A 23,937-nucleotide genomic window follows, 5' to 3' on the forward strand; every position below is an offset into this window, starting at 1 on the left:
TCTCCAATGCGCTGCTGTTATTACCCTGAAGAGCCACCAGAGGGCACCCGCAGGCAGCCGTGGGCAAGGTTTGGCTGCAGGAGGGTAGTGGGTGTGGCGGGAGAGTGGGGTGAGCAAAGTGCATGCCTGGGTATGTGCTCAGAAGAGGGATCCCTCTCTTGTCCGTCTCTCAGGTTATTCAAGCACATTTTTTTGCAGGTAGAAAACTCGGTATTTCAGAATCCTGTGGTATTTCAGATCCCTTCCATCTGGGAGTATACATGCACATGAAAAAACAGAATTCCTCAAACGGGCACATTATGCACCAGGTACCAGGCTAGGTGATTTGCCTAGGAGGAAGCTTAAAACCCAGACCGTTCCCAAAGAAGTCACCATTCAGTGGGAGGGACAGCACACAGAGGCCACTGGGTGTGCTGAGGTGTGTATGAATTCACGTTGAGTCCAGAAGAGGCATGATTTGAGCTGAGGGTGATATCCCTGAGGTGTTCGGAAGGTTTCATAAAGGGAAAAAAGTAAGTTAAGGTATGAGGCATGAGAATACTTGCGATTTCACAAAGCCAGCTCAGAACGGGTTGGACAGTGTATTACTTGACTTTAAAAAAGAAAAAAAAAAGATGGTTTTCACGAAACATGACAGAATGGCACTCTCTGACCCTAAGGGCTTTACCTTTTGATGGTTCCCCCCCTTTAGGAGGAGATGACCTATACCTACCTTGGGCCCAATAGCATCTGTTTTTGAGGCTCCCATCTGGACTGAGAAGGCCTGGCCCAGGGCTGCTGGTGGGCATTTGCAGGAGCGACCCCCCACTATGGCGTCTTGAGTGCTGTGATTGAGTGAAAGTCCCAGGGGAACCACCGGGGATGGTGGCTGTGCTGTGTCTGCAGTGCTCCGAGAAAGGGGTGGGCCTTCAAGGAATGTCTAATTCTCCTAAACCTTTGTTTTCTCATCAGGAGGAGGGATGGGTGCCTCAGAACCCCAGCGAGGATTAAAGCGATTAACATGGGGTTTCTGGGAAGTGCACTTGGTAAATACCAGTTTCTTCATCCCTTTCTTTGAGAGTAGACGGCAGGTCTCCCTCAGTCTCTTTCACGGAATCCCATGCACCAACGAGACCTTCCCTTGAGGCCACCGATCCTAGAAAAACAGGCTGAAACTGATCAAGTTCCAAAGTGCGTTGAAATTCGAACTCAACATTCAGTCTCGGTGTTTTTCTTCAGAACTCTCTGGACACACCGTACCTGGTGCTCAAAGGTGGTCAGAACAACTTCTGGGAACTCTAACTACTGGAGCATCTCTAAGTGGCTTTCTAGCCTTGGTGGCATGAAAAGGCATGGGACAATTTCCTTGCATCGTCTTGTCCCACGACCATCCACATAACTCCCAGATCCATAAAAGCAAGACTTGCAAACCCAGCTGGTGCCACACAGAGGATGCTGTTTATTCCTCGGTGTCCCTCTGTGGTTTGTGGCATCTCTGTACACCTCACTTTGGAGAGCAATGTCATTCTTGTGTATCTTGGCCTGGAAGGAGAGGCGTGCCTTCAGCTCTCTGATGGAAGCAGTGGGCCGGCCAGTCTTCACGGCTGTGTTGATGCGTCATGTGATGCATTCCTGCTCGAGGCACCTGTAACATGGCTCGCTGCCCTTACCTAGTGATCCTTTCATCCTCTTTCCTGCTCCAGGTCACCCAGGGCAATTTTTTTTTTTCCTACACAGGGAAATTCTTTACCCGCCAGCCCTCTGTGGACAAATAAACCAATGATAGTAGCAGAATTTAGGGTGAACGTGGGACAGGGCAACTGAAAATCCTTCCCTCCTGTGCTGACCTTCCATAAGTGGGGAGGGCTCTTTTCACAGCCAGCAGGTGTCAGTTTCAAGGAAGTGCTCCCAGAGCCATGAGAGGAAGGCCCAGTGCTCTCAGTGAAGGAGGGGACTTGCATGGGGCCAGGAACCTCTGTGCAATAGATGCAATGACCAATGACATCCTGGGTGCCCTGGGTTGAACCAGGGCTGATAATCGGCTGGTGTGCCAAGGGCACAGGCAGCATCTATTCAACTGGTCGGCGTCCTGATATCCTCGTTGTTAAATCTTTTTATGATCACGCCCACATTGTGTTCACATGACTCCTGAGTGGAGGCAGGCACCAGCATCGGGTGATATGGAAGGTTCTGGTTGCTCAGGCCAGCAGAGGCAGTTTCAGCACCAAGACCCCACAGTGAGCTCCATTTGGATAGAAGGCAAGGAAGGCCCAGTAACTCTGATCTCAAGAACTCCGGTGAGTAGGGTTTTTTCCCCACGCCTACAGATGCCACTCCAGAGACCTTAGGAAAGGCATATGTTGTCCCACCAGGATTGCCAACTAGACTAAGGGCCCCAAACAGCTTGCCGAGGGGGAGCAGGCAGCAGGGTTCAGCAAAGAGGGGCTGCTGAGCCGTAGCCCCAGCTGGTGTAACCGGAGGAGTTCAGCACGCGCCCGGAGAGGGCTGGGAAGTCAGCTGATGCTGTGTTAGCTGCTCAAATCGGGGTTTATCTCGGATTTTCTAGTGCCTCTTGTGACACGAACGGCCTTGGGCACACAGTGAAGTGGGCTGGCTCAGCATCTCATTCCCACAGGCCCCGTGCCCCGCTATCCTTAGCGCCTCCCCTGCCAGCCGGCCCTGCTCCCCAACAACGGAAACCATCTTCTCTGCCTCATAGCACCCCTTTCTCACTGGAACAGCTGAGGAAGCTTTCTAAAAGGCCCCTTGTCCTCCGCACCTCTCCCCTCTCGCACCTCTCCCGGCTCAATCCCACCTCCCTGAACCACTGCTATTTTATGAGGACCCTAGAAAAAGCAGTGCCCTAACCCAAGGGGGTACAAACCATCTTGTGGTGGAAAAATTCCCTGGTAGCTACCAAAATTCTTTTTTTTTCTTGGCTAGAGGAGTAAAAAGCATGCTGTATTAACCTCTGCCCTGTGTTTATTGCCCCAGATAACACTGGCAAGGCCTGAACGAGGAGCTTTGGTTGCCCTTGAAGTCATTTCTAGCCTGTTCTGCGTGGTGGCATCATTAGATCAGGGAAGGAAGCTGGGCGCAGAAGCTGTTTCCCCTAAGCCTCTCAGAGGGTGGAACTGGACGGAGAGAGGGAGGGTGTGAGGTGTGTGCTTAGCAGTTTTACAGCTGGGGGTGGGGGGAGCGGTGTGGTGAGGAGACTGGGGGCCGCGGAGCCCGAAGGTCCAGCAGGCTTCTGTGCATGTTGGCTGGTGCAGGTTTTGTGCTGGTTTCCGAGAACTATAAGAGCGAGTTTCTCCCTCTAACTTTTGCATTGTGTCATATGGGTTTATATAGGGGCACCTGGGGGGCTCAGTCGGTTGAGCATCCAACTTAAGCTCTGGTCATGATCTTGCGGTTCATGGGTTTGCGCCCCACGTCAGGCTCTGTGCTGACAGCTCAGGGCCTGGAGTCTGCTTCGAATTCTGTGTCTCCTTCTCTCTCTGCCCCTCTCCTACTCACACTCTGTCTCTCAAAGATAAATAAATGTAAAAAAATAAATAAATAAAAAGTTCCCGGTATAAAATTTAGAAATTGACAGAAAAACTTAAGAAAGGAATGAAGCTATAACAGCACAGAAATTTAATAATGATACAAACAGCCACGAAGCTGTGATAAGCAAAGTTATCTGGGTGTTTTCACAGTTCTGGAGGGCAGCGATTGTGAGCTAGGCCTTCTTTCCAACCCCTCCTCCCCAGAAGACCGCTGCAGTACCATAAGCCCTTGACAGTGATTGTGGCAGAGAAAGACATAAAGAGTGCTAAGGATGGCCCCTCACTCTCCAGGGGCAGTGCTTCTGGGGGCTACTGTGTCCGATCCAATCCATTTCCATCTAAGAGTGGGCTTTTAAAAATATGATCCGTGGGCAGAAATTCTGCTGGTGTAGATTTCTCAGGAACCACTCCATGGATCTGTAGAATTTAAAGAAAGAAAAGAACCACATCAATGCAACTCTCATCCTGGGCATCCCCCCCCCCCCCTTGCTCCTGGTACCTGTTTCTTGCCTGAGGTGAGGCTATGCAGAGGGGCTCTCCTACCTGGTCCTGAGGTCTGGGGAGCTCTGCTGCCCACCCAGACCCGAGCCTAGGTGCCTGAGCCCCCCCTGTGCCCCGTGCCACGGGAGCCAAGGGACACATCCTGCCTGATGCAAGAGCAGGCTGGTTGGGGTGCCTGGGTGGTTCAGCTGTGCTGACAGCTCAGAGCCTGGACCCTGCTTCGGATTCTGGGTCTCCCTCTCTTTCTGCCCCTCTCCCACTTGCACTCTGTCTCTGTCTCTCTCTCAAAAATAAATAAACGTTAAAAAAAATAATAGTAAAATAATAATAATAAAAAAGCAGGCTGGCAAGGCTGGATGGTGATGAGATGGAGCTCCCCAGAGCACCACACTGACATAAAATCTAACTCAGCTAAAATTTCATTGTGGTAGGTTCCTCGCTTGTACGAGTTATCAGCATGAGAGAGATGACGACAGGAGCCCCAGCTTTCCTCTTCAGAGGCATCATGTTTATGGATCGTGATGGGAAGGGAGCCTAATTCGGAAACTCTCCTTTGAAAGTCCCAAATTTTTCTGTCTCTCTCCTCTTTTTTTTTTTTTAAATTAATTAATTTATTTTTTTGAGAGAGAACAAGAATGAGTGGGGGAGAGGCAGAGAGAGAGGGAGACAGAGTGAATCCCAAGCAGACTCCACACCATCAATGCAGAGCCTGATGCGGGGCTCGAACTCATGTACCGTGAGATTGTGATCCGAGCCGAGGTCACACGCTTAGCCGACTGGGCCCCCCAGGCGCCCCCCTCTCTCTCTGCTTCTGATGCCTGAACTAGCTTGACGCATGCAGCTGTCTCCTCTTTGCCACTGACTTGCCCGTAAGAATCAGACTGCAAACAAGCAAGCCAGCAACCAGTGGCCCCAAGGCAGTGCCAAAGTCTGTGACCCTGCTCGCTGAGCTCGTGAGTCCACCACACCCTGCGGGCCTGGCCCGGCAGGCCCCTTGTCCACCTCGCCTGGCACTTCACATCCCCGCAGGGGAGGCCAGGCCGTGGGAACCGAGGACATCTGCATCCTGTGGTCTTGCTGCTTTATCCGCATATCTCCTTTCCCCGCGGGCTTCCTCCTCTTCCCTTGCTCCACACCTTGTCCTTCGCAAACCTTTTTACCCTTCTTCCTTCATCTACCAAAGGAGGGACACTATACACGTGCACACACAGGAAGTATTTGGGGATTGCATTTATTGAGATTTATGGGTCGTTGCAGAAATTGCTTCTCCCTCCTCCATTCTGCATTTTACCAACTTGCAAGATAAACCGAAGGCAGATGTCTGAGTCCATGAACTACAAGATTCTAAATTGGAATTCTTGACTTTCCTTTTAAAAGCACCCAAAGAAGTCTCCCATGCCCCCTTCTCAGGCAGTCCTCTGGCAGGAACCCTTCTGTCCTCCCCACTCCCATCCCTTGCTGAGTTTCCACACCTCACCCCTTCCTCCCCAGGAAGGACTACATGGTGAGGCTCCCTTCCACCCAAGCTTCTGGCTCCAGCAGAATCCCCAGCACCCTGTTTCTTCATGGATCTGCCCCCAACACACCAGTGAGTACCTTTCCTGAAGCCACTCATCTTTGTTACTGGTCTGTCCCCGCTGGAAGAACAAGTCCCACAGGCTCAGGCTCACAGCCTGCTTCCCCTCATAGATGCTAACTTGGTTTCTGCCAAGCTTCTAGGGGACCTTGCCCTGGTGAGCAGGTTGGGTAAACCAGTTGCCCCCCTTTTTTTTTTTTTTGACATTCCCAAGTTTCAAGCATGGCCCTTCCCCAGCTCTAGTCGTTCCAAGGCAAAGAGCCCCAACAGTTTGACGTGGTCCTCGTGGTACAAACTCCCCACCTCTGATCACCTTGGAGCTATCGATCCAGCCTGGCCTGGTGACACTATCGGAACTGCATCTGAAGAGGAAAAGCTCTGTGCCACCAGCCCTGCAGAATCACTCACCACCTTTAGACCGGCCGCCGGGCGTACTTGCGACGATGTAGCTCATCCACTTGCTCCAGGTACCAGGTGCCTGGGAACAGGCTGCTTATGTCACCAGGTGGTGAGAAATTCACTGTGGAGGGAGCAGAAGCAATGCTTAGGGAAGGCTGCATGGGGGTGGGGAAGAGACAATAGTCTGGGGATGCCTTCACGTTGAAGCTGTCCTGGCTGTGCTGCAAGGGGCTGTGAGGCCACCTGTTACCTCCCCCCCGACAGAGCCCGGGACCAGCCCAAGAACCAGAAGCAGCCATCTTGAATCTAGTATTTGGCTTGCCTATTAGAACTTTTCCTCAAGGAGTATGACCTTTCCCTACAGTAAACTCACCCTTCCTCTACTGAAGTCCTCATCATGTCCTTTTGTCAATGCTATCTGGCTTGAGGTATGTGTGCCTTTGAGCTTCCTGGCTTCTAACAGACACTTCCTTCCTAGCCCTAAATTCTCTGGATCTGATGCATTGTAGTATTTCTGTTCTTTGTCCGTCAGCATTCATCTTGGGTCCTGTTTTTATTTTGTTTTTCTTCTTTATTCTAACATGTCCCCTGTTGCAGACATGCAGACTACTAGGTCTAAAGTTTTCCAGAACGTTCCCATTTCTGTGAATTCTGTGTCCTTTTCATATCACACTGCAAGCCATGTGTCCCAAGTCTTTGAGAAAATATGTTTTGTTCTGGTACTGGTTTTAAAACCACTGCCTGGGTGGCTAGTCGGTTAAGCAACTGACTTCGGCTCAGGTCATGATCTCATGGCTCATGAGTTCAAGCCCATATTGGGCTCTGTGCTGACAGCTCAGAGCCTGGAGCCTGCCTGGGTCTCCCTCACTCGCTGCCCCTCCCCTGCTCGTGTTCTGAGTCTCTCTCTCTCAAAAATAAACATTAAAAAAATTGTTTTAAACCACCATCTGGTCTTTCCAGTTGTAACTTTAGCTTTTGTCTTTTTTTCCTTTGTTGCTTTTTTGGGGAGAGGGCAATACTTTTTTTTTAATGTTTCTTAAGGAAAGGGGGCAGGTAGGCAGAGATAGTAATATCTGTTGATAGCTTATTTATATACATTAATTCATTTAATCAATTGGCAATCCTGCAAAGCTGGTAATGACTTTAGAATGAGACAACTGAGTAAGATTTCAATAGATTCCCCAAAGATAAAGAGCTGATGTTTGTCATAGGTCAGTTTAGATTGGAATATCCAGCTCCAAAGTCTGGGTTCTTTCACCTGTTACACAGATAGCAGTTTTCAAGACCACGCATCTAGTATCCTTGGGACTACACTGTCCCGTATCCTGTTTTGAGTAGGTAGCTACAGTCTATTCTGGGAAGTTACATGCTGTCTCCCCCCTCTTCTCTACTCTGCTAAATGCTTCCCCACTCAATTCTTGCATCCTTGGACATAACAGGTTTTCTCCCCATCATATCATAGACATATTTGCGCTGGCCCGCTGTAGTCTAGACTTCCAATGAATCCCCAGCTCTCTGCCCCTGGCGTGGAATCTGAGAACAAAAATCCCTCTCTTTCTCTTCCTGCCCTTTTTCTTACCCTTATGGTAGAATTGTTCTCTTTGGTCCATTATTTCTGTGAACTCCTCGGGAGACATACGCTTCCGGGAGGCGAGGCGTTTTGGCAGGTCTGAGACACTGGACACCAGCTTCTCCAGGGGGGATCCTGGGAGACAGTGGCCAGACTGTTAAATCTACTTCACGGTCATTATCACTGCTGCTGACCATGAGTCCGATAGACAGCGAGGTTCTATGAAAGTTCAGACCCTGAAGGAAAGTGCTGTGTGGGGCTTAGCATGTCAAGAAATGATAAAGGTCAGCAAACATAATGTTAGCAAAACATACAAGCAAACACACTCATCCAGTCAAGGTATGTCCCACACAGTGCTTACGTGTGCACCCCTGATCACATCTGACGTAAAATAATCAGCAAATATTTATTTATTGGATATCTCAAACCCACCAACTTCCCTTTAACCGGTTGTGACAAATGACCATTGATTATTTCTTGCCTCGTCTATTTGCTGGAACGACCTGACTTGTTCCCCTGTTTTTGCCTTTGTTTCTCTTCAGTCTAGTCCAAGTAGGAGCCAGGCAAATGCTTCAACTACATAAGTTAGACAAACTTACTCCATTGCTTAAATCCCTTCAGGGAGTTCCTTGGCTTTTAATCACAACATCGTCTGTCAAGATAGGAGCCTCAGTAGTGATGAGGCAGAGCGTGGTTTCTTTTACCAGATGAATCTTACCAGAAGTGCCTGATAGAACTCACCTGGAGAAGCATCCTGGGACACTCGAAATGAAAAAAAACTCGCTGCCAAGCCAGAGCCGTAAGAGAAGGCCCCAATCCTGGAGCCAGCCAAGTCTTGGGCAGAGTGCCTGCAGGGAAAGAAATCAAAACCCCAGAAACGTATTGGCATTATACTCTGCACTTCAAATAAGCCACCAACCTATCGGCCCAATCTAGTCAACCTCTTGCAAGTAGAAATGGGCTCCAGGCTCTCTACGCAAATAGGGACTTTTAGAAGACCCTGGGGATAGGCCCAGAGAGAAGAAAATCTGCCAGGAGGAGAGCAACTAAAATCCAAGCTACCGAAGGCACAATGAGCATAACGGAATTTGGGGGTATGAAAGGGGCTCCTTCTCACCTATGAGGACAAGATGAATTCAGTGAACTCGAAGTTTGGAGGTCAGACCAATTCAAGGCTTCCATGTTTGCTGGTAATGTTTCACCACATGTAACTTTTTTATCATCCCCTCATCAGTAATAATTTGATCGAGTTCATATATATATATATATATATATATACATACATATATATATCTTATGTTATATACAGGTACTATAGTACAGGTATCACCTTATAAAACCCACAAAATAGAATATCAACAGAAATACCAAATAACATCTGAGCACTTGCTGAACACTACTGTTTCAATTCTTAAAAAAAAATTTTTTTAATGTTTATTTATTTTTGAGAGAGAGACAGAGTACAAGCGGGGGAGGGGCAGAGAGAGAGGGAGACACAAAATCCGAAGCCAGCTCCAGGCTCTGAGCTGTCAGCACAGAGCCCGACATGGGGCTCAAACTCATGGACCGTGAGATCATCACCTGAGCCAAAGTCAGAAGCTTAACCGACTAAGCCGTCGAGGTGCCCTTAATTCTTTTAGACATTTAACACTCATCAAAACCCAAAAAGGTAGGTATTATTAGTGTACACATTTTATAGATGGGGAAAGTGAGGCACACAGAGGTTAAGTATTTTTCCAAGGTCAAAGCTGATAAGTGGTATTTGAACCTAGGTTGCAGGTTCTACAGCTTGACTCTTAACCACCAGTTAAGTGCTCTCTAACTCAGTGGAGTGCTGTGTACTCTCTTCCTAAGTACAGAGACTTCAAATGGATGGGATAAAAACATGCACAAAAGTGCTCCTGTATACTTGCTGCATCCGGGCAGGTCTTGCACATCCCTTGACATCATACAACATCACATTGGAGACCATTGTTTAATACCGATAGTAAAGCTGCCTATACATATACTTTTGAAACAAGTTTCTTTCATTTTCTCTCCTTCTTTCTTTCCTTCCTTACAAATTTCTGAACTAGAAGAGGAACCAAACTTGGTTGACCCCTCTGACTGTGGGTTGGGAGGGAGATGGTGGGACCAGACACAGTACTCACTGGGACAGAAGGGAAGCCAAGCATCCATACAGCGATGAGGTGTATGTATTCCCGTTGTGCGTGGAGAGGTAAAGGGAGGCCTTGGTTTTCTTGTTGAACATGTCCAGAGAGGCCTTTTGAAGTGCCTTATCCAGGTCCTTGTTGGTGTAGGTGTCTTCCAGCTTTAGCCCCCTGGGAGGCGGCCAGAAAAACAGGCCAGGTGAGACAGCATAAGAGGGGAGGAAAGTAACAGCTTCTGGAAAGAAGACTTTGGGGCACGTGTTTTTATTATAAAATATTAGGAAATACAGACAAGCACAAAGAAAAACGATGTCACTAAGAGTCCTACCATTCAGAGAGAGCACTTAGGTCATACTGTTCTTGCGGAATACATCCTGCTTTCATAGAGTTAAGTGGAAAATAAAATCATGCTATGCATTCTACTCATCATGCTTCCCTGGCTAATTTTTCCTATGACATTAAATCATCTTCCATAACATTATTTTTAAAGGCTGCAGAACGAGTCATGGTACAACATGCCCTACCTTAACTACTCTCCCCACGCCTGTCCCCCAGTGAAAACACTACAGCAAAGAGCTACCTGTTCCCTTCAACGTGTGGATTTACTGAACCAAAAGGTGTGCACCTCTTCAAGGCCTTTGCTTCGTGTTTTCCTATTTCTCCCCAATGTCCTTGTGTCAGTTGACACGTCCATGGTTGCCTGTCTTCCCAGAGCCTTGTCACTTCTGGGTGTTCAAATTTTAAAACAGCTATGTAAGGAAAATGGTAACTCGCTTAGATTCGTTGCCACTGAGTGCACACGTTGAAAAATAGGATCGTGTGCATTTCTTCTTCGAGGAAATTTCTGGTCCATATCTTTTTCTCCGTTTTCTATCAGGGTGTTTATCTTATTGTTGATGAGGCTTTCATATATTAAAGACAGTAAACTATTACCTTTGGTGTATATTAGAATTTTGTTTTTCATGGGACAGAAACACTACTTCTAAGACATGGATCTAAGACATGGGTCTTAGAAGCAGTGTTTGTGCTAATTTTGATATTTTAGTTAGTGGTGAGGTTAGTAGGGGCAGTAGGTTAGCAATAGGGGCAAGTGTTGGTAGAATACACCAAAACTTGAAAAAAAACAGCTACCAAGAATAAAAGGGAATATTTTCTTCCCAGTGGGAACTGTATATTGAAGAGTCTTCTTTTCTAAATGTCTTGGAGTGATGCCTCAATAAATAGTACTCTTCTAAGGGGGTGAACTAGACTATCTCCATTTCATAGGTGGAGGAAATTGAGGCAACAAGTGAGACATTAAACCAAAGGCAAGTGAGAATGAGGCCTGACGCTCCTGAAGTTGCCATCCCATACTGTGATTATCTGCTTCTAGGTGTTTCTGTAAGATCCTCAAGGCAGGGACCAGGGAGTCACATTCATTTTGGTGTCCTTAGAGTTTAGTATGATGCCTGACGCATAAAATGTTTTTTTGACTTGGGACACCTGGGTGGCTCCGTCGGTTAAGTTTTGGACTTCGGCTAGGGTCATGATCTCACGGTTTGTGGGTTCGAGCCCCGAGTCAGGCTCCGTGCTGACAGCTCAGAGCCTGGAGCTGCTTCAGAGTCTGTGTCTCCCTCTCTCTCTGCCCCTCTCCCGCTCATGCTCTGTCTCCCTTTCTCTCAAAAATAAATAAACATTAGACATTTTAAAAAAAAATGTTTCCTGACTGAATGATTTAGCCACACTCCCTTTCCCCTTTTTTTCTTATTCTCTGAAGCTTCTTATAGCCACTTGATCTCGAGGTGCTGGCAAACGCCCTGTGCTCCCTGAGATAAAAGGAGGAGGGCGCTATGCAGACCATTACCCAATAACTCGTGGACTCCGTGTCATTTGTATTGTGTTGGAGGATTGCCCCTTCTCCCCCCATGGCTGCCTAGACGTGCAGAAACCTCCTCTTTCCTCAGCCCTCACGAACGTCTAGGTTCCCCCAAAGAGGACTCACCTGAAGTCCTCCAGCCCCTTATACAGGCTGGTCTTTGTGTTGCTGCTGGCTGACAGGAAGTCATTGAACATCAGGCGAGCCAGAGATTTCTGGACCATCTTGCAGAAGGGCGTGTGAAAGATCATAAACTGTAAGTCATCGAGAGTGAAAGGCCGATCGATGCCAGCTGGAAGAGGAAATGTGAAAGCAAGGATGTGCCATGGCAGATGAGCCATTTAGACCTGTGTCCCGCGACCTAAGTGTGCTGAGGGACTCACAGCCTCCAGCAACCCACATGGGTTTGTTCATTCACTTAACGAGCATTCTGCTAAGCACTTACTTAAAAAGAAAGAAGTGAGAGAAACAAATATTTTCTTCCTCTCTACTGTTGCCAACCTTTCTGACAGATAATTCCTCCAAATCAAACTACTGTTGCATTACTTTCTCTATTTTTCAGAGGAGGAAACAGAGTCTCTAAAATATGAAGCTAGGGCATGTGTCCACGATTACCCATCTTGAAAACGGCTGACTTTGGATTTAGGTTCTGATGTCTTTGACTCTACACCCCAGACTGTCTCTCTCACTCCAAGGAGGAGGGCAATGTGCCCTCTGCCCTTAGGAGTGTTTATAATTTAGTGCTGAGAGTCAAAGCAGCATCAATCAAATTTCGTAGGAGGTTAAGGAGCAAAATTAGAATGCCAAAAGGATTCCGAGCTGGTGAGAGTAATTAGCCAAGAGCGATTTTATAGTGGACGGGAGGTAGAGAGGTCCAGGTGGACTGCTTAACCCGTGGGGTCGGTGGCAGCTGGCATTCCTCTCAGCATGGTGGAAAGGGTCAAGAAGTGGCTCCTTAGGCCACCCCTAGAGCATCCGTGCTCTGGCACTTCTGTACATGCCTTTTCCTACACTGATGCTTGTCTGGGCAGGAGTACGCAGTTAAGAACCCTTGTATTTTCTTTAAAGTAGATTGCTCTGTATTTTTAAGCTGAAGTTTGCTTCTTTTCTGATTACGAAAGCGGTACATGTTTTCTTAGCAGGAAAACTCAGAAACTAAAGGTGAAAATAAAATTAACTTGTAACATTACCATCCAAAGACAAATCACTAATACGTTAGTGTACCAAAAATAGAGGTCAGATTTTTCAACACTAATATGTTAGTGTACCAAAAATAGAGGTCAGATTTTTCAACATCAACCAGACTTTAAGAGGTAGCAAACTACAAATCATGAGTCAAATCACTCCTGGCTTCAACAGAAACAAATCCTAGCCCCAGTAGGAGGTGGTTATTCTGACTCACCACAGTACCTCCCCAGGTGGCTGACACCCACTGGTTTCCTACTGGTGGCTTTGGTTCTGAATTGTTTCTTTTCTTTCATTTAACTTCATACTTGAATTTGGATGGCTTCCAGATGGACTTAAGCATAGACCCATGGAAGGGTGTCAAAGGAAGGGTACTTTCACTCTTGATGACTTACAGGGTGTCAAAGGGTGTCAAAGGAATTACATGAAGCAGTTCTCTTGAGATCATTTTTGGAGGAGAGAAGAAACCTTGTCTTAAGCTTTTAGGACAAACCCTTGGCCCCATGGAAATAGAGTCCCCATTTTCTACCCTCTGAGCCCCATACCTTGCTTCCACTGGTTCTGGATTTTTTGACGGTATAATGTGTAACATCTGTCCAAGGCCCGTAGGTAGCACTGGATGGAGAGCTTCCCATCCACCATTGGGTACTCTGTAGCCCCATCTGGTTTGTAGAAGTCGTATACGTTCTCCATGTGGGTTCCCCTAAGCCCTGGCAAGGCACACAGAGGGATTCAGGACTGTACAATGCAGTCCCCACAGAGCAGAGAGGATAGGGGAACCATGTGCCAATAATTTCTTGGTCTTCCTCTGTCTCATGCTCAAGCCTGAACCCACTCAACATCCCTCACACATTCAAAGGAAGTTGAACAGATTGTTGCCCTTATAGCATGAGATGTATATTTCCCTTTCCATACCTATACAGGCTTAAAATCTGGAATAGATGCCAAAAGTCTCAAGGGAGAACCTTTCTCCTCATACCCAATTATCTTCTTTCATATTCAGTTGCCAGTCTAGCTCCTTAAGGGTCCTCATCTACAGCATCAATGCCACTCGTTCCATGCATCATTATCCCCATGTGTGATCGTGCAGAAGAGGAAAGCTCACCGATCCCTCTCTTCCCTTCCTCCCTGCCCTTTGCTCCCCAGTACATACAGCCTTTTGAAGGCAAGCAATGTCATCCTCAAATCCATACTTTAGCTCTGCATAGTGAGTATGCCAGTTTGGGATTGGGAGCTATGTATTTGACTATGCCATGCACAGTCTCTTTGTACCACATATCCACAGTTTATCACAGACCTCTCTCGAGGGTCAGAGGGGCCTTGGGTCCAACCAGCATGGCCACGGCTCCAGCCCCACCTGTGGGACGAGCGTTACCACTGGGATAGACTGCAATGTCTCCACAGACCACCATTGCATAGCGACCTGTAATGAGAGACAAGACGTAATTATCATCACTACCAAATCTTGAGTAGATGGGGTGCTTTCTATGACCCAGGCACAATTTTAGGTAATGAAGATAGACCAGTGAACAAAAACAAATATCCCTGCTCTCACAATAAGCCTATATATCAGGTACAGTTATTCCCTCTTTATAGACAAAGAAATTGAGGCCCAAGGAACTTAAGTCACTTGGCCAAGGCACACAGCAAATAGATAGTATGATAAGGATTTAGGGTCAGGATTCCAACACAAATTCATTGAAACCCAAGAACCTTCTTTTAAGAATTCGAATAACTCCCAACTCCATCCCCAACAACAAAAATATTGTTTTATATATAGTTTATATATAGTTTGGAAACTATAAAAAAAAGTATTTAGAAGCTATTAAAGAAAAGATTAATAAATTTGGCTATCTAAAAATTCAAACTTTTTATCAGAAACAAGCTCAGACAGGGGTGCTTGTGTGGCTTAGTTGGTTGGGTGTCCGACTTCGGCTTAGGTCATGATGTCACGGTCCGTGAGTTTGAGCCCTGCATCAGGCTCTGTGCTGACAGCTGAGCCTGGAGCCTGTTTCAGATTCTGTGTCTCTGTCACTGCCCCCCGCCCATGCTCTGTCTCTGTCTCTCTCAAAAATAAATAAACATTAAAAAAAATAAAAAAAAAGAAACAAGCTCAGACAAACTGGGGACATATTTACAATATTTAAAATCAACAAAAAGCTATTTTCTTTCATTTATAAAAGTCTCATAAAAAAAACAAGGTATGTAATAGGAGAATGGCCAATGAACATCCCAAAAAATATTGAAGTTCTCTTATAATGAAAAAAAAAGACAAATTCTTATTTTTCCCTATTAAGTTGACAAAGATTAGAAAGTTTGATAATACGTATTGTAAGAATGTACTTTTTAGTACATCTTGAAGAACAGTTTGGCACATTCTATCAAACTTTTATTTATTTATTTTAAAAGTTTATTTATTTATTCTGAGATAGTGTGTATGTGTGCGGGAGAGGGACAGAGAGGGAGAGAGAGAATCCCAAGCAGCCTCTGCTCTGTCAGCGCAGTGCCTGATACAGGGTTCAATCTCACTAACCGTGAGATCATGACCTGAGCTGAAATCAAGAGTCAGAGGTTCAACCGACTGAGCCACCCAGGTGCCCCTCTATTAAACTTTCAAATCAACATATGAAGCAACTCCATTTCTAAGAACTTATTCTTACCACATTATCACAAGCTATTATACAATGTTCATTAAAACATTTTTTTAAGGGCACCTGGGTGGCTCAATCAATCGGTTAAGCAGCTAACTTTGATTTCAGCTCAGGTCATGATCCCAGGGTTGTGGGATTGAGCCCTCCATTGGGTTACACACTGAGCATAGAGCCTGCTTAAGATTCTCTCTCTCTCCCTCTGCCCTTCTCTCCCACTTGCAGGCTCTCTCTCTCTCTCTCTAATTAAAAAATAAAACATTTTTGTATAATTGTAAAAAATACACAGTCTAAAGATCTATCAATATGGGACCAATTAAATAAAGTTTGGCATATTCATCAATAGAATATTGTAAGGCTTTTCAAAGATGAAGTAGACCTTATATATAGTGATATAAAATGACCTCTAAGACATCATGGAGATGAGGAATAATATGTACAATGTTAAAAACTAAAACTGAATACTTATGTGTATGCTTGGAAGTACATAGAAAAATTCTGGAAGAATATATAGAAACCGTTAGCGTGAAATTCTGGAAAGTGATAATGGGGTGTTGAAAGGGAACTTTTTCTTCACTGTCCACTCTTTTGTGTATGTGTATATTTTTTAATTATAAATTTCAATTACTTTCACTAAAGAAAAAAAAGAGCAAAAATTGAAGTCTGCTGGACAATCTGAGGCTATACGACTTTTTCCTTCCCTCATACCCTACTGTCTTTCTGGAGTGATTCTGAAATTCCTGGTAAGTCCCAGAACCATCTCTGTCCATCTGAGGGATCCCAGGTGGAACGTTGGCCAGGTCAAAGCAGAAATCCCACCTACACTGATTTTGTCTAGTCTTGGTGGTTGCCATTAGGCTAAAGTTTAAATACGCTTTTGTTTTGATACAAAATGATTCACATCTCAAGTTTTTTTTCCTCCCTCTGACCAAGACATCATGTTAAAGAAGGATGCCCTCCTGTGGAGTATGCTGCCACTCAGCAGAATCTACTCATTTGAAATGACATGCTTGAAGCTTATGATATTCCCGAACAAGGTTCCTAGTTTTGGTTAAAGGTTGGTGAGTGTCCCTTGCCCTTCATTTCTATTCTCCAACTAAATGCTTGACTGGACATATTGGTGATGACAGGAGTAGGGGTTGCTGGACAGGCAATAAGTGCCAAGTAGGAGAAGCATTGTAAGAACATACTTGATGTTGTAGGGGCTGGGACATCCCAAGTCAATGGAACCTTTGATGGTGAGGCTACACAGAACAGTCAGAATCAATACTGAATGGATGTGTGAATTGCACTGCCATGCTGTGTGATCAGAGGCAAAGAGTTCAACTCTTGGCCTCTCTTTAAACAAAGAATATTTGATTAGATAAACTTTAAGTTCCCTGCCAACATTAAGACTTTACCATTAATGTTAATTATGGTTTCTACAGTTTTAAACTCTAGTTTCCAACTTAGTAAATATACTAAGTGCCTTGACAGAAATGTTCTTTCACGGCTCTGTGAATCTCTTCTACAGTCTTTTTACCATCCCTGCAAGGCAGGTCACCAAATAAGAACTCTGAGGCTCGAAGTGGTTAAGGGACTTGTCAACAATGATCAACAGAGCTAGGTTTCAAACTCTCAACTTGTTCTGTTTCTCTTGGACATTTTCTTGCTATCACAACAGGTGTTCATCCTCTAATATATCATTGAGGGAAAATATAAGTAAGAGACAGGATAATGTTCGTATGTTAAGCAAAAAACAATTTCCTAGTAACCAGGAAAGGGAGAAAGAGAAGAAATACTCTGTGTACTAGTGTATCCTGTGATTCTCTGGGTCTATTTCTACCAGGGTGTCTTCCCCTTAACATCTAAACTTGTACAAATTTCTGTCTCTCAGAGGCTAAAGAGAAGCTTACAAGAAAGAGGAATATATTGGGTTTGGTTTGGCATCTCACCCCTGCCACACACTATGTGTAAGATATTGGACCCTCCATTTTTTCACTGATAAACTAGGCATCAAAATCACTTCCTAGGCTGTTGGAAGTGAATGGCTATGTGCACATGCTACCTAATTAACAGTATAAAGCTATATAAGTCTAAGCATTTATCATCATTGTAGTTGTTGATGACAGCAGCAGCTATATAAATGAGTTGTCCTTCATTCCCTGATGAAACCACTGGGGAAATGGAGAAACAAAACTAAGGATCCAGCCTTGAACCCAGCTCCTATCTTACACGAGGTCTCAGGCAGCACCTACCATCCCAGGAGCTGGACTCTACCCAGTTGGCAGCATTGAAGAGGGAGGCAGTGCCACCGTAGCAGGCATTGGTGGTATCTATGCCCTCAATGTCAGTGTTGCCCGAATCCTGGAAGAGCTCCATGAGCACTGTTTTGACAGCCTTGGACTTGTCGATGATGGTCTCAGTGCCCACTTCCAGCCTGCCCACAGAGTCCCACGGGAGCTTCGTGCGTTCCATCAGCTGCTGTACCACCGTCAGGCACAGGGAGTTGATGTCCTCCTGGACTGAGCAGAAGCCCATATGGGTTTGGCCCAAGCCCACTGTGTACCTCCCTGCTTCCACATTGTTATATTTCTCCAGGTCTGTTTGGTCCACATATTGGGCTGGGAAATAGACCTCCAAGGCAAGGATCCCCACATTCTCTGGCCAAGTATCTGTTTTGGCCAAGGGGACAGCAGGAACTGTAGAAAACCTGTAGTGGAGATAACAATCAAGATCTTACAAGTGGTCTCCAGCCAGTCTCCTCAAAATATAACACAGCAATTATTTCATCCATTTTTCCTGTATTTTGAAGCTATATTGTCAAATGAATGCAAATTTGAGATGGTTATCTTTCTGTTGAATTGACTCTCTTATCCTTATTAGATGTCCCTCTTTATCTTTGTGATATTTCTTCCATAAGGTCTACTTTTCCTGATGTTAAGAAAGCTGCCTTCTTTTTTTTTTTCTATTACTGTTTGCATGGTATATCTTTTGCTGTCCTTTTATACTTTTAACTTCTTAGGGTCTTTATATTCAAAACATATCTCTTCTAAACAGCACATAGTTAGGTCTTTTTTGTTTCTTTTTTAACAAGTCTTACAATATTGATGCTTTAGTTGGAGTAACTAGTCCAATTACATTTATTGTGATGACTAATATAGATGGGATTAAATTGATTATCTCACTATTTATTTCCATTTCTCTCATATGGACTTTGTTTCTTTATTTCTTCTTTCCTGTATTCTTTTGGATTAAGTGAGTATTTATTATTATTCCATTTTATCCCCTCTTTTCCGCTTAGCAATGACCTCAGAGAGATTACAATATACATGCTTGGTTTATTGTACTCTAACTTAAATTAATACTTCTACTTTCTGAACAGTGAAAAACCATACTTTAGTTTAACTTCATTTATCCTCTCCCTCCCTTTGAGCTATTATTGTGATATGGTTTACTTCTACACATGTCATAAACCCCATAGGATATAATTTTAAAAATCTATCATTCATTTTTAAAGTGCCCCTCTCATTAACCTCCTTCCTCCTTCTTCTTTCTTTTTACTTCACAAGAACACACTTACTGTTTTTCTACTTTTTAAGGCACTTTGATGCTTGATTCCATCCTCTCTGCTTTTCTTGATTGGGCCTCCCAATATTTACTGAGCACATCCCACACAATGTTCTTGATGCCCAGTAGTGAAGACGACATCCTTTGTGCCCACCAAAAGAGCACAGTCTAATGGAAGAGGCATTTTACAGCTAAATACATAGTGTAAGAAGCAAATGCTGTGAGAATATGGAAGACAGAGAGAATAATTCTAAATGGAACAGAGAGGAAAAGGGGAAGGAGACAGTGGAAGAGGGAAGAGATAATCTGTTTCTTTCCTGGACCTACCCACCTTGCTTTAACACTGACTGCTAATATCCCTGGTGAAATTCTGGAGTTTCTCCTTCCAGCTACAAGTACAGAGTTCACCAGGTCCACCTCCATCTGTTCACACACGAAAGTACCTGAAATCTGGTAAATTTAGTGATATTCTTCCTTTTACAGATGGTCAAATCATGGCATACGTTGGTGAAGTGATGTGCTCAGAGTACCTTCATAGTTACTCATGTGTTAGAAATACCCTGTCCTTTCACCACCTTGGGTGTCACCAAGGCACTCACGAGGGCCACTAGGGTCCTTTGACTCATATCTGGCTACAGAATTCCTGACCATGGTGAGGGACAGGATGGCTCCGCAGGCTTATACATTTAGCTGTATGCCACCAGAACAGTAGCTCAGGTTGAGTGCATTTGTCAATCATCTTGAGGATTCTGGGTTTCTGGTAAACCCCAGTTCTCCCATCAGAAAGGTCACTTTGAAGTGCTGTGAGGCAAAGTGGGTCACAGGATCACAAAACAGTGAGGCAAAGTATAAATGTTCATCCATTTCTGACAAGAGAGGTTTGGAATTTAGTTATCTGCCCTATTTATTTGGTGTTCCTCCCAAATAATTGGAGTTTGTACTATCAAATATTTGTGGAGTGTCTTCCCTAGTACATAGGAGCTAATGGTTAGCCAGCACTGGTCTTGTGCTTGGCTAGCTTTCCCCTCAGACTTGTTTTCATTCTGCCTTCTCTAAGCTCCCTCCCTCCCTCTCTTTCCAATTAGAAATCTCAGCTTTCAAGGAGAGGTTCCAAGAATCAGCCACTTTGTAGCTTTTGTAATGATCTTAGTAGAGAGCTATTTCTGGAAATGGATTCCAGAGATTTGAAGAAAAGTTAACATGTAGAGGCTTCCAGAAACATCAGACCACTGGAGTTAAGAGGGCCCTTTTAATCTTGCATTTTCTCTAGAGAGTAATCACTTTATTTCATTTAAAACTGGTTTGTTTTGAGGAGGTTGCTTGGTTCAAGAATACACATTAAGCTTTTATTTCTTTATTCCATCTCTCCTCCTTCTCTTGTGTTTCAAAATTCACTATTATATGTCAGGCACTGTGCTAGGGAGAGGCTGTAGAGGTAGAGAGGGAAGGCAAAAAACAAGAGGAGGTCAAGATTCTTTTTTTTTTTAATTTTTTAAATGTTTTTATTTATCTTTGAGACAGAGAGAGACAGAGCATGAGCAGGGGAGGGGCAGAGAGAGAGGGAGACACAGAATCCGAAGCAGGCTCCAGGCTCTGAGCTGGCAGCACAGAGACCGACGTGGGGCTCGAACTCACAGACCGTGAGATCATGACCCGAGCTGAAGTCGGACAATTAACAGACTGAGCCACCCAGGCGCCCCATGGAGGAGGTCAAGATTCTTGAGGACTTCCTTGACCAGTGGGAGGAATAGACGAAAACATACATATATACACGCATACCTCGACGGAGAGTTAGAATGTGATAAGGGCCTCAAGAGAGATATAGGCAGAATCCCACAGGAGTTTGGAGGAAGCAGAGATTTCTTATGGGTAGAAGGCTCAGGAAACATTTTGTGGAAGAGGCTACATTGGAGATCAACCTTGATGGATGAGTGGAGCTTCTGCTGATGAAGAACTGGAGGGGGGGGACGGTGGGATGGCAGTCACAGTGGAGGGTGACTGAATACAGTCCCCTCCTGTGGAGTGGAGAGTGGAGGGGATTAGGAACACAGCACAGGAGAAAAGCAGGTGGGGACCATCAAGTGGAAGGCACGACTCTTCCTTAACAGGCAGTGAAACATAAGCTAAGATGGGAGCAGTTCTTGGGTTAGATTTTGAGCTGGTGTTGTGGAAGGGACAGAAATACAGAGAGACCCATAAAGAAGATTTTGTTTGTTTGTTTGTTTGGTTGCTTTTTTTAAAGTAGGCTTCATGCCCAGTGCAGAGCCCAATGCAGGGCTTGAAGTCAAGACTCTGAGACCCAGACGTGGGCTGAGATCAAGAGTTGGATGCTTAATGCTCATCCAGGCCACAGAAAATGGGATGAGCTATGAGTACATCAGAAAAAGGAAATGTGAACAAAGATCCCAAGTGTGAACCAAGGATGCCAGAAGGAGAGGCAGGTTGGTTGAGCTCTGAGGTTTGTCTCTTTCTGGGAAGCCCACTGTTGCTTATTAAAACAAGCACACCTAGGACAATCCCTTCCTCACAAATACAAAAACGGGTTAAATGCTGAGCTGGGACATTAGACTTGTCTAAAAAGGGTGGGGGAGAATGTGGACAATGGCAGAGAATCAGTAAGAGAATAAGAAGCTTAAGGAGCATCAGCCCCTACTCTACACATTCATACAGCCAGGTTCCCTGAGTCCCAGGCAAGGGAAGACACTAGATCATAGTCATTTTTCTAAGTATTCATGGAATGCAGTGTGGGAGGAATGGGCTAGTCCCACGGTGCAGTGGGTCCCAAGGTGCCAGCTGTAGTTATTTTACTACCAACGCTGGTAGGCTCCAAGCACATGGGCCAAAGCGGAGGAGTGTTTACGAATAAAAGGTATGTGTGTGTGCTTCTGTGCGCAACACATTGCGCACACACACACACACACACACACTTATCTTTACATCCCATTTCCCCTTCTCATGAAATCAGAGAGCAGTGAAACATGCTTCTGATCCCCAGTCCATTGGGAATCTTGCTGCAGTGATTGAGGCAGCGGGTGTGACTAACATTGCAGTTGGCACAGAATGCTGTGGGTCTTGGCAGGAGCTCAGGGTAAAGGTGGAAACAGTGGTGGAGAAGAGAATGATGGGGCGGGGGGTGGGGTCCCCTGGTACTGATATTTCCACTGCTTTGTGCAGCTGGGGGAGTGAAAGATGTCATCTGTGAACAACAGGTATCAGAGGTTCGGGATCCCGGAGCTCTGCAGCTGAGGGACCACCTGTTTAGAGAGAAGGTAGCTGAGACCCTAAGGGGTTAACTTGCCTATCTAAGGCTGTGCACAAGCCTTGCCCACTTTTCACTGGGATTCTACCGAGCTTTTCCTCAAGGCAGGCCCTCTGCCCATCTTTTACTGGTACCACGACCCTTCTCAAAGAGTGGTCTGCACAGTCCCTGGGAACAATGTGACTCACCTTTGGTGGGCTCCTGGAAGAAGGCTAGCAGGTGAGAGGGAGGGTTCCTGCATTGCTTTCTTCACTTGCAAGACCCGCTTCACTGAAGTCAACAGCCGTTGCATTTCCAGAGAAATAAGCAGAAAGCCAGCAATTCACAGTCCTTGGGAGAGTTACCCAGAGGTGCCCCATTAGGCTTTATAGAACTCTGAGATTCCTGCCTCTGGAAGCCCCACCCCTGCTTATCAAGGCTCATTTGGCTTCTAAAACTGGGCCAAAGTTCTCAGAACATGGGCGAGTCGAAGACAAACATCATCTCTCCAACTTGTATGTAGCTGCCCTGAGCCTGGGCATGTGTGGGGGTGGATGGCTCTGATCCCTCCTTTCTCAGCCTTATTTATAGCCAGCCACTTCATGGGGCTGTGATGGTCCTTGCCGCACATCCTGAGGTAACACCACCTGGCCTGTCTTGGACCCTGGCTTCTCATCTGACCTATTCTTGCTTACTGTTCCAGAATGCTCTCTGTGGAGTTAGCAGTTATTATTTTAATATGTTATGCATAATGAGGGGCATCTTTCAAAACCAAAAGGATGAATAATAGTAGTTGGGAGTGGTTGTTGGCACACAGGCAAAGCGCTGGGAGTAGAGCGGATGTGGACTCCGCTCTACCTCTCCTCTCTTTATCATCACTCTTGCATGTGTATAGCTCTACACAATTTTCAAGTCAACTTCAAGAGGTGTTGCCATAGAAGTATGGGACCCCCAAAGGGGCTCCCCAGGAAAAGCCCACTTTACAGATGAGGCCAGTGATATTTAGTCAGATGACACGACTTTCCCCAAGACCTAAGTGACAGATTAGGGACTCAACTGTGCCTTTTGACTCCCGATTCTGGTCTTTCCACTCTACTCTTCTACTTCTCCATAAAAAGGCTCCTGCCATCTGACCTTCCAGTGAATTGTTCCCTCCACCCCTCTCTCATGGCACCAGTCTTTCCCTGTATTTTACAAAGGTCACGCATTCATTCACTGGTTCACTCAGTAAACTTCCCTAACTCGACTCTGTGGAAGGCATGGAGAAGAGCCAGAGTGGTTCTTGTTTTAGGGGAATCAGAGGTGACTTCATTTCCCTACAAACAGAGACCTTCCAGAAGTCTAAGTCTCCTGGGTCTTCCATCATGTTTAGATTCTTGCTTCCATATACCTTGGTGCATTACTGCCCTAACCCGATCTCCCCGCTCACTCTGTCACCCGTGCCCCAACACTCAGCCTTTGGCAAAGTTCTGTCATCAATCAAAATTCTTTATTTCCAATTTCTCTTCTGAAAATGACCTTTGTTTCTTGCTCTGTCTCAACCTACAGCTTTCAAATGGTGGTTGGGCTCTTTGCCAGCCCGGTCATATCCACCCCCCTGCCCCCGTTACTCTAGGTACCACAGTGCTCAGAATAAGGCACATGTCCTCTTGGCTCTGCATTGATACTTCCGGAGAATTTTTCCTCTCCCTCCTCTCAAAAGCCCCACTTTCTTCAAGCCCACACCCTTCCTTCTTGAA

The 23,937-nt window shown here is 45.5% G+C and overlaps 1 protein-coding gene across 1 annotated transcript; it reads right to left on the reverse strand.

Annotated features, from left to right (window-relative positions):
• Positions 1–3,599: 3,599 nt before the first annotated feature.
• HMGCS2 (3-hydroxy-3-methylglutaryl-CoA synthase 2) lies at positions 3,600–22,553 on the reverse strand. Its single transcript, XM_015534647.2, has 10 exons — positions 22,408–22,553; positions 17,649–18,103; positions 14,061–14,186; positions 13,309–13,473; positions 11,705–11,870; positions 9,724–9,894; positions 8,315–8,421; positions 7,583–7,708; positions 6,013–6,124; positions 3,600–3,944 (listed from the first exon to the last, which is right to left on the reverse strand). The coding sequence occupies exons 1-9, from the start codon at positions 22,509–22,511 to the stop codon at positions 6,018–6,020; spliced, it is 1,527 nt and encodes a 508-aa protein (XP_015390133.1). The 5' UTR covers positions 22,512–22,553; the 3' UTR covers positions 3,600–3,944; positions 6,013–6,017.
• Positions 22,554–23,937: the final 1,384 nt, after the last annotated feature.

This window comes from Panthera tigris, chromosome C1 (assembly GCF_018350195.1).
Source record: "Panthera tigris isolate Pti1 chromosome C1, P.tigris_Pti1_mat1.1, whole genome shotgun sequence".
In the NCBI taxonomy this organism is placed as follows: Eukaryota; Metazoa; Chordata; class Mammalia; order Carnivora; family Felidae; genus Panthera; species Panthera tigris.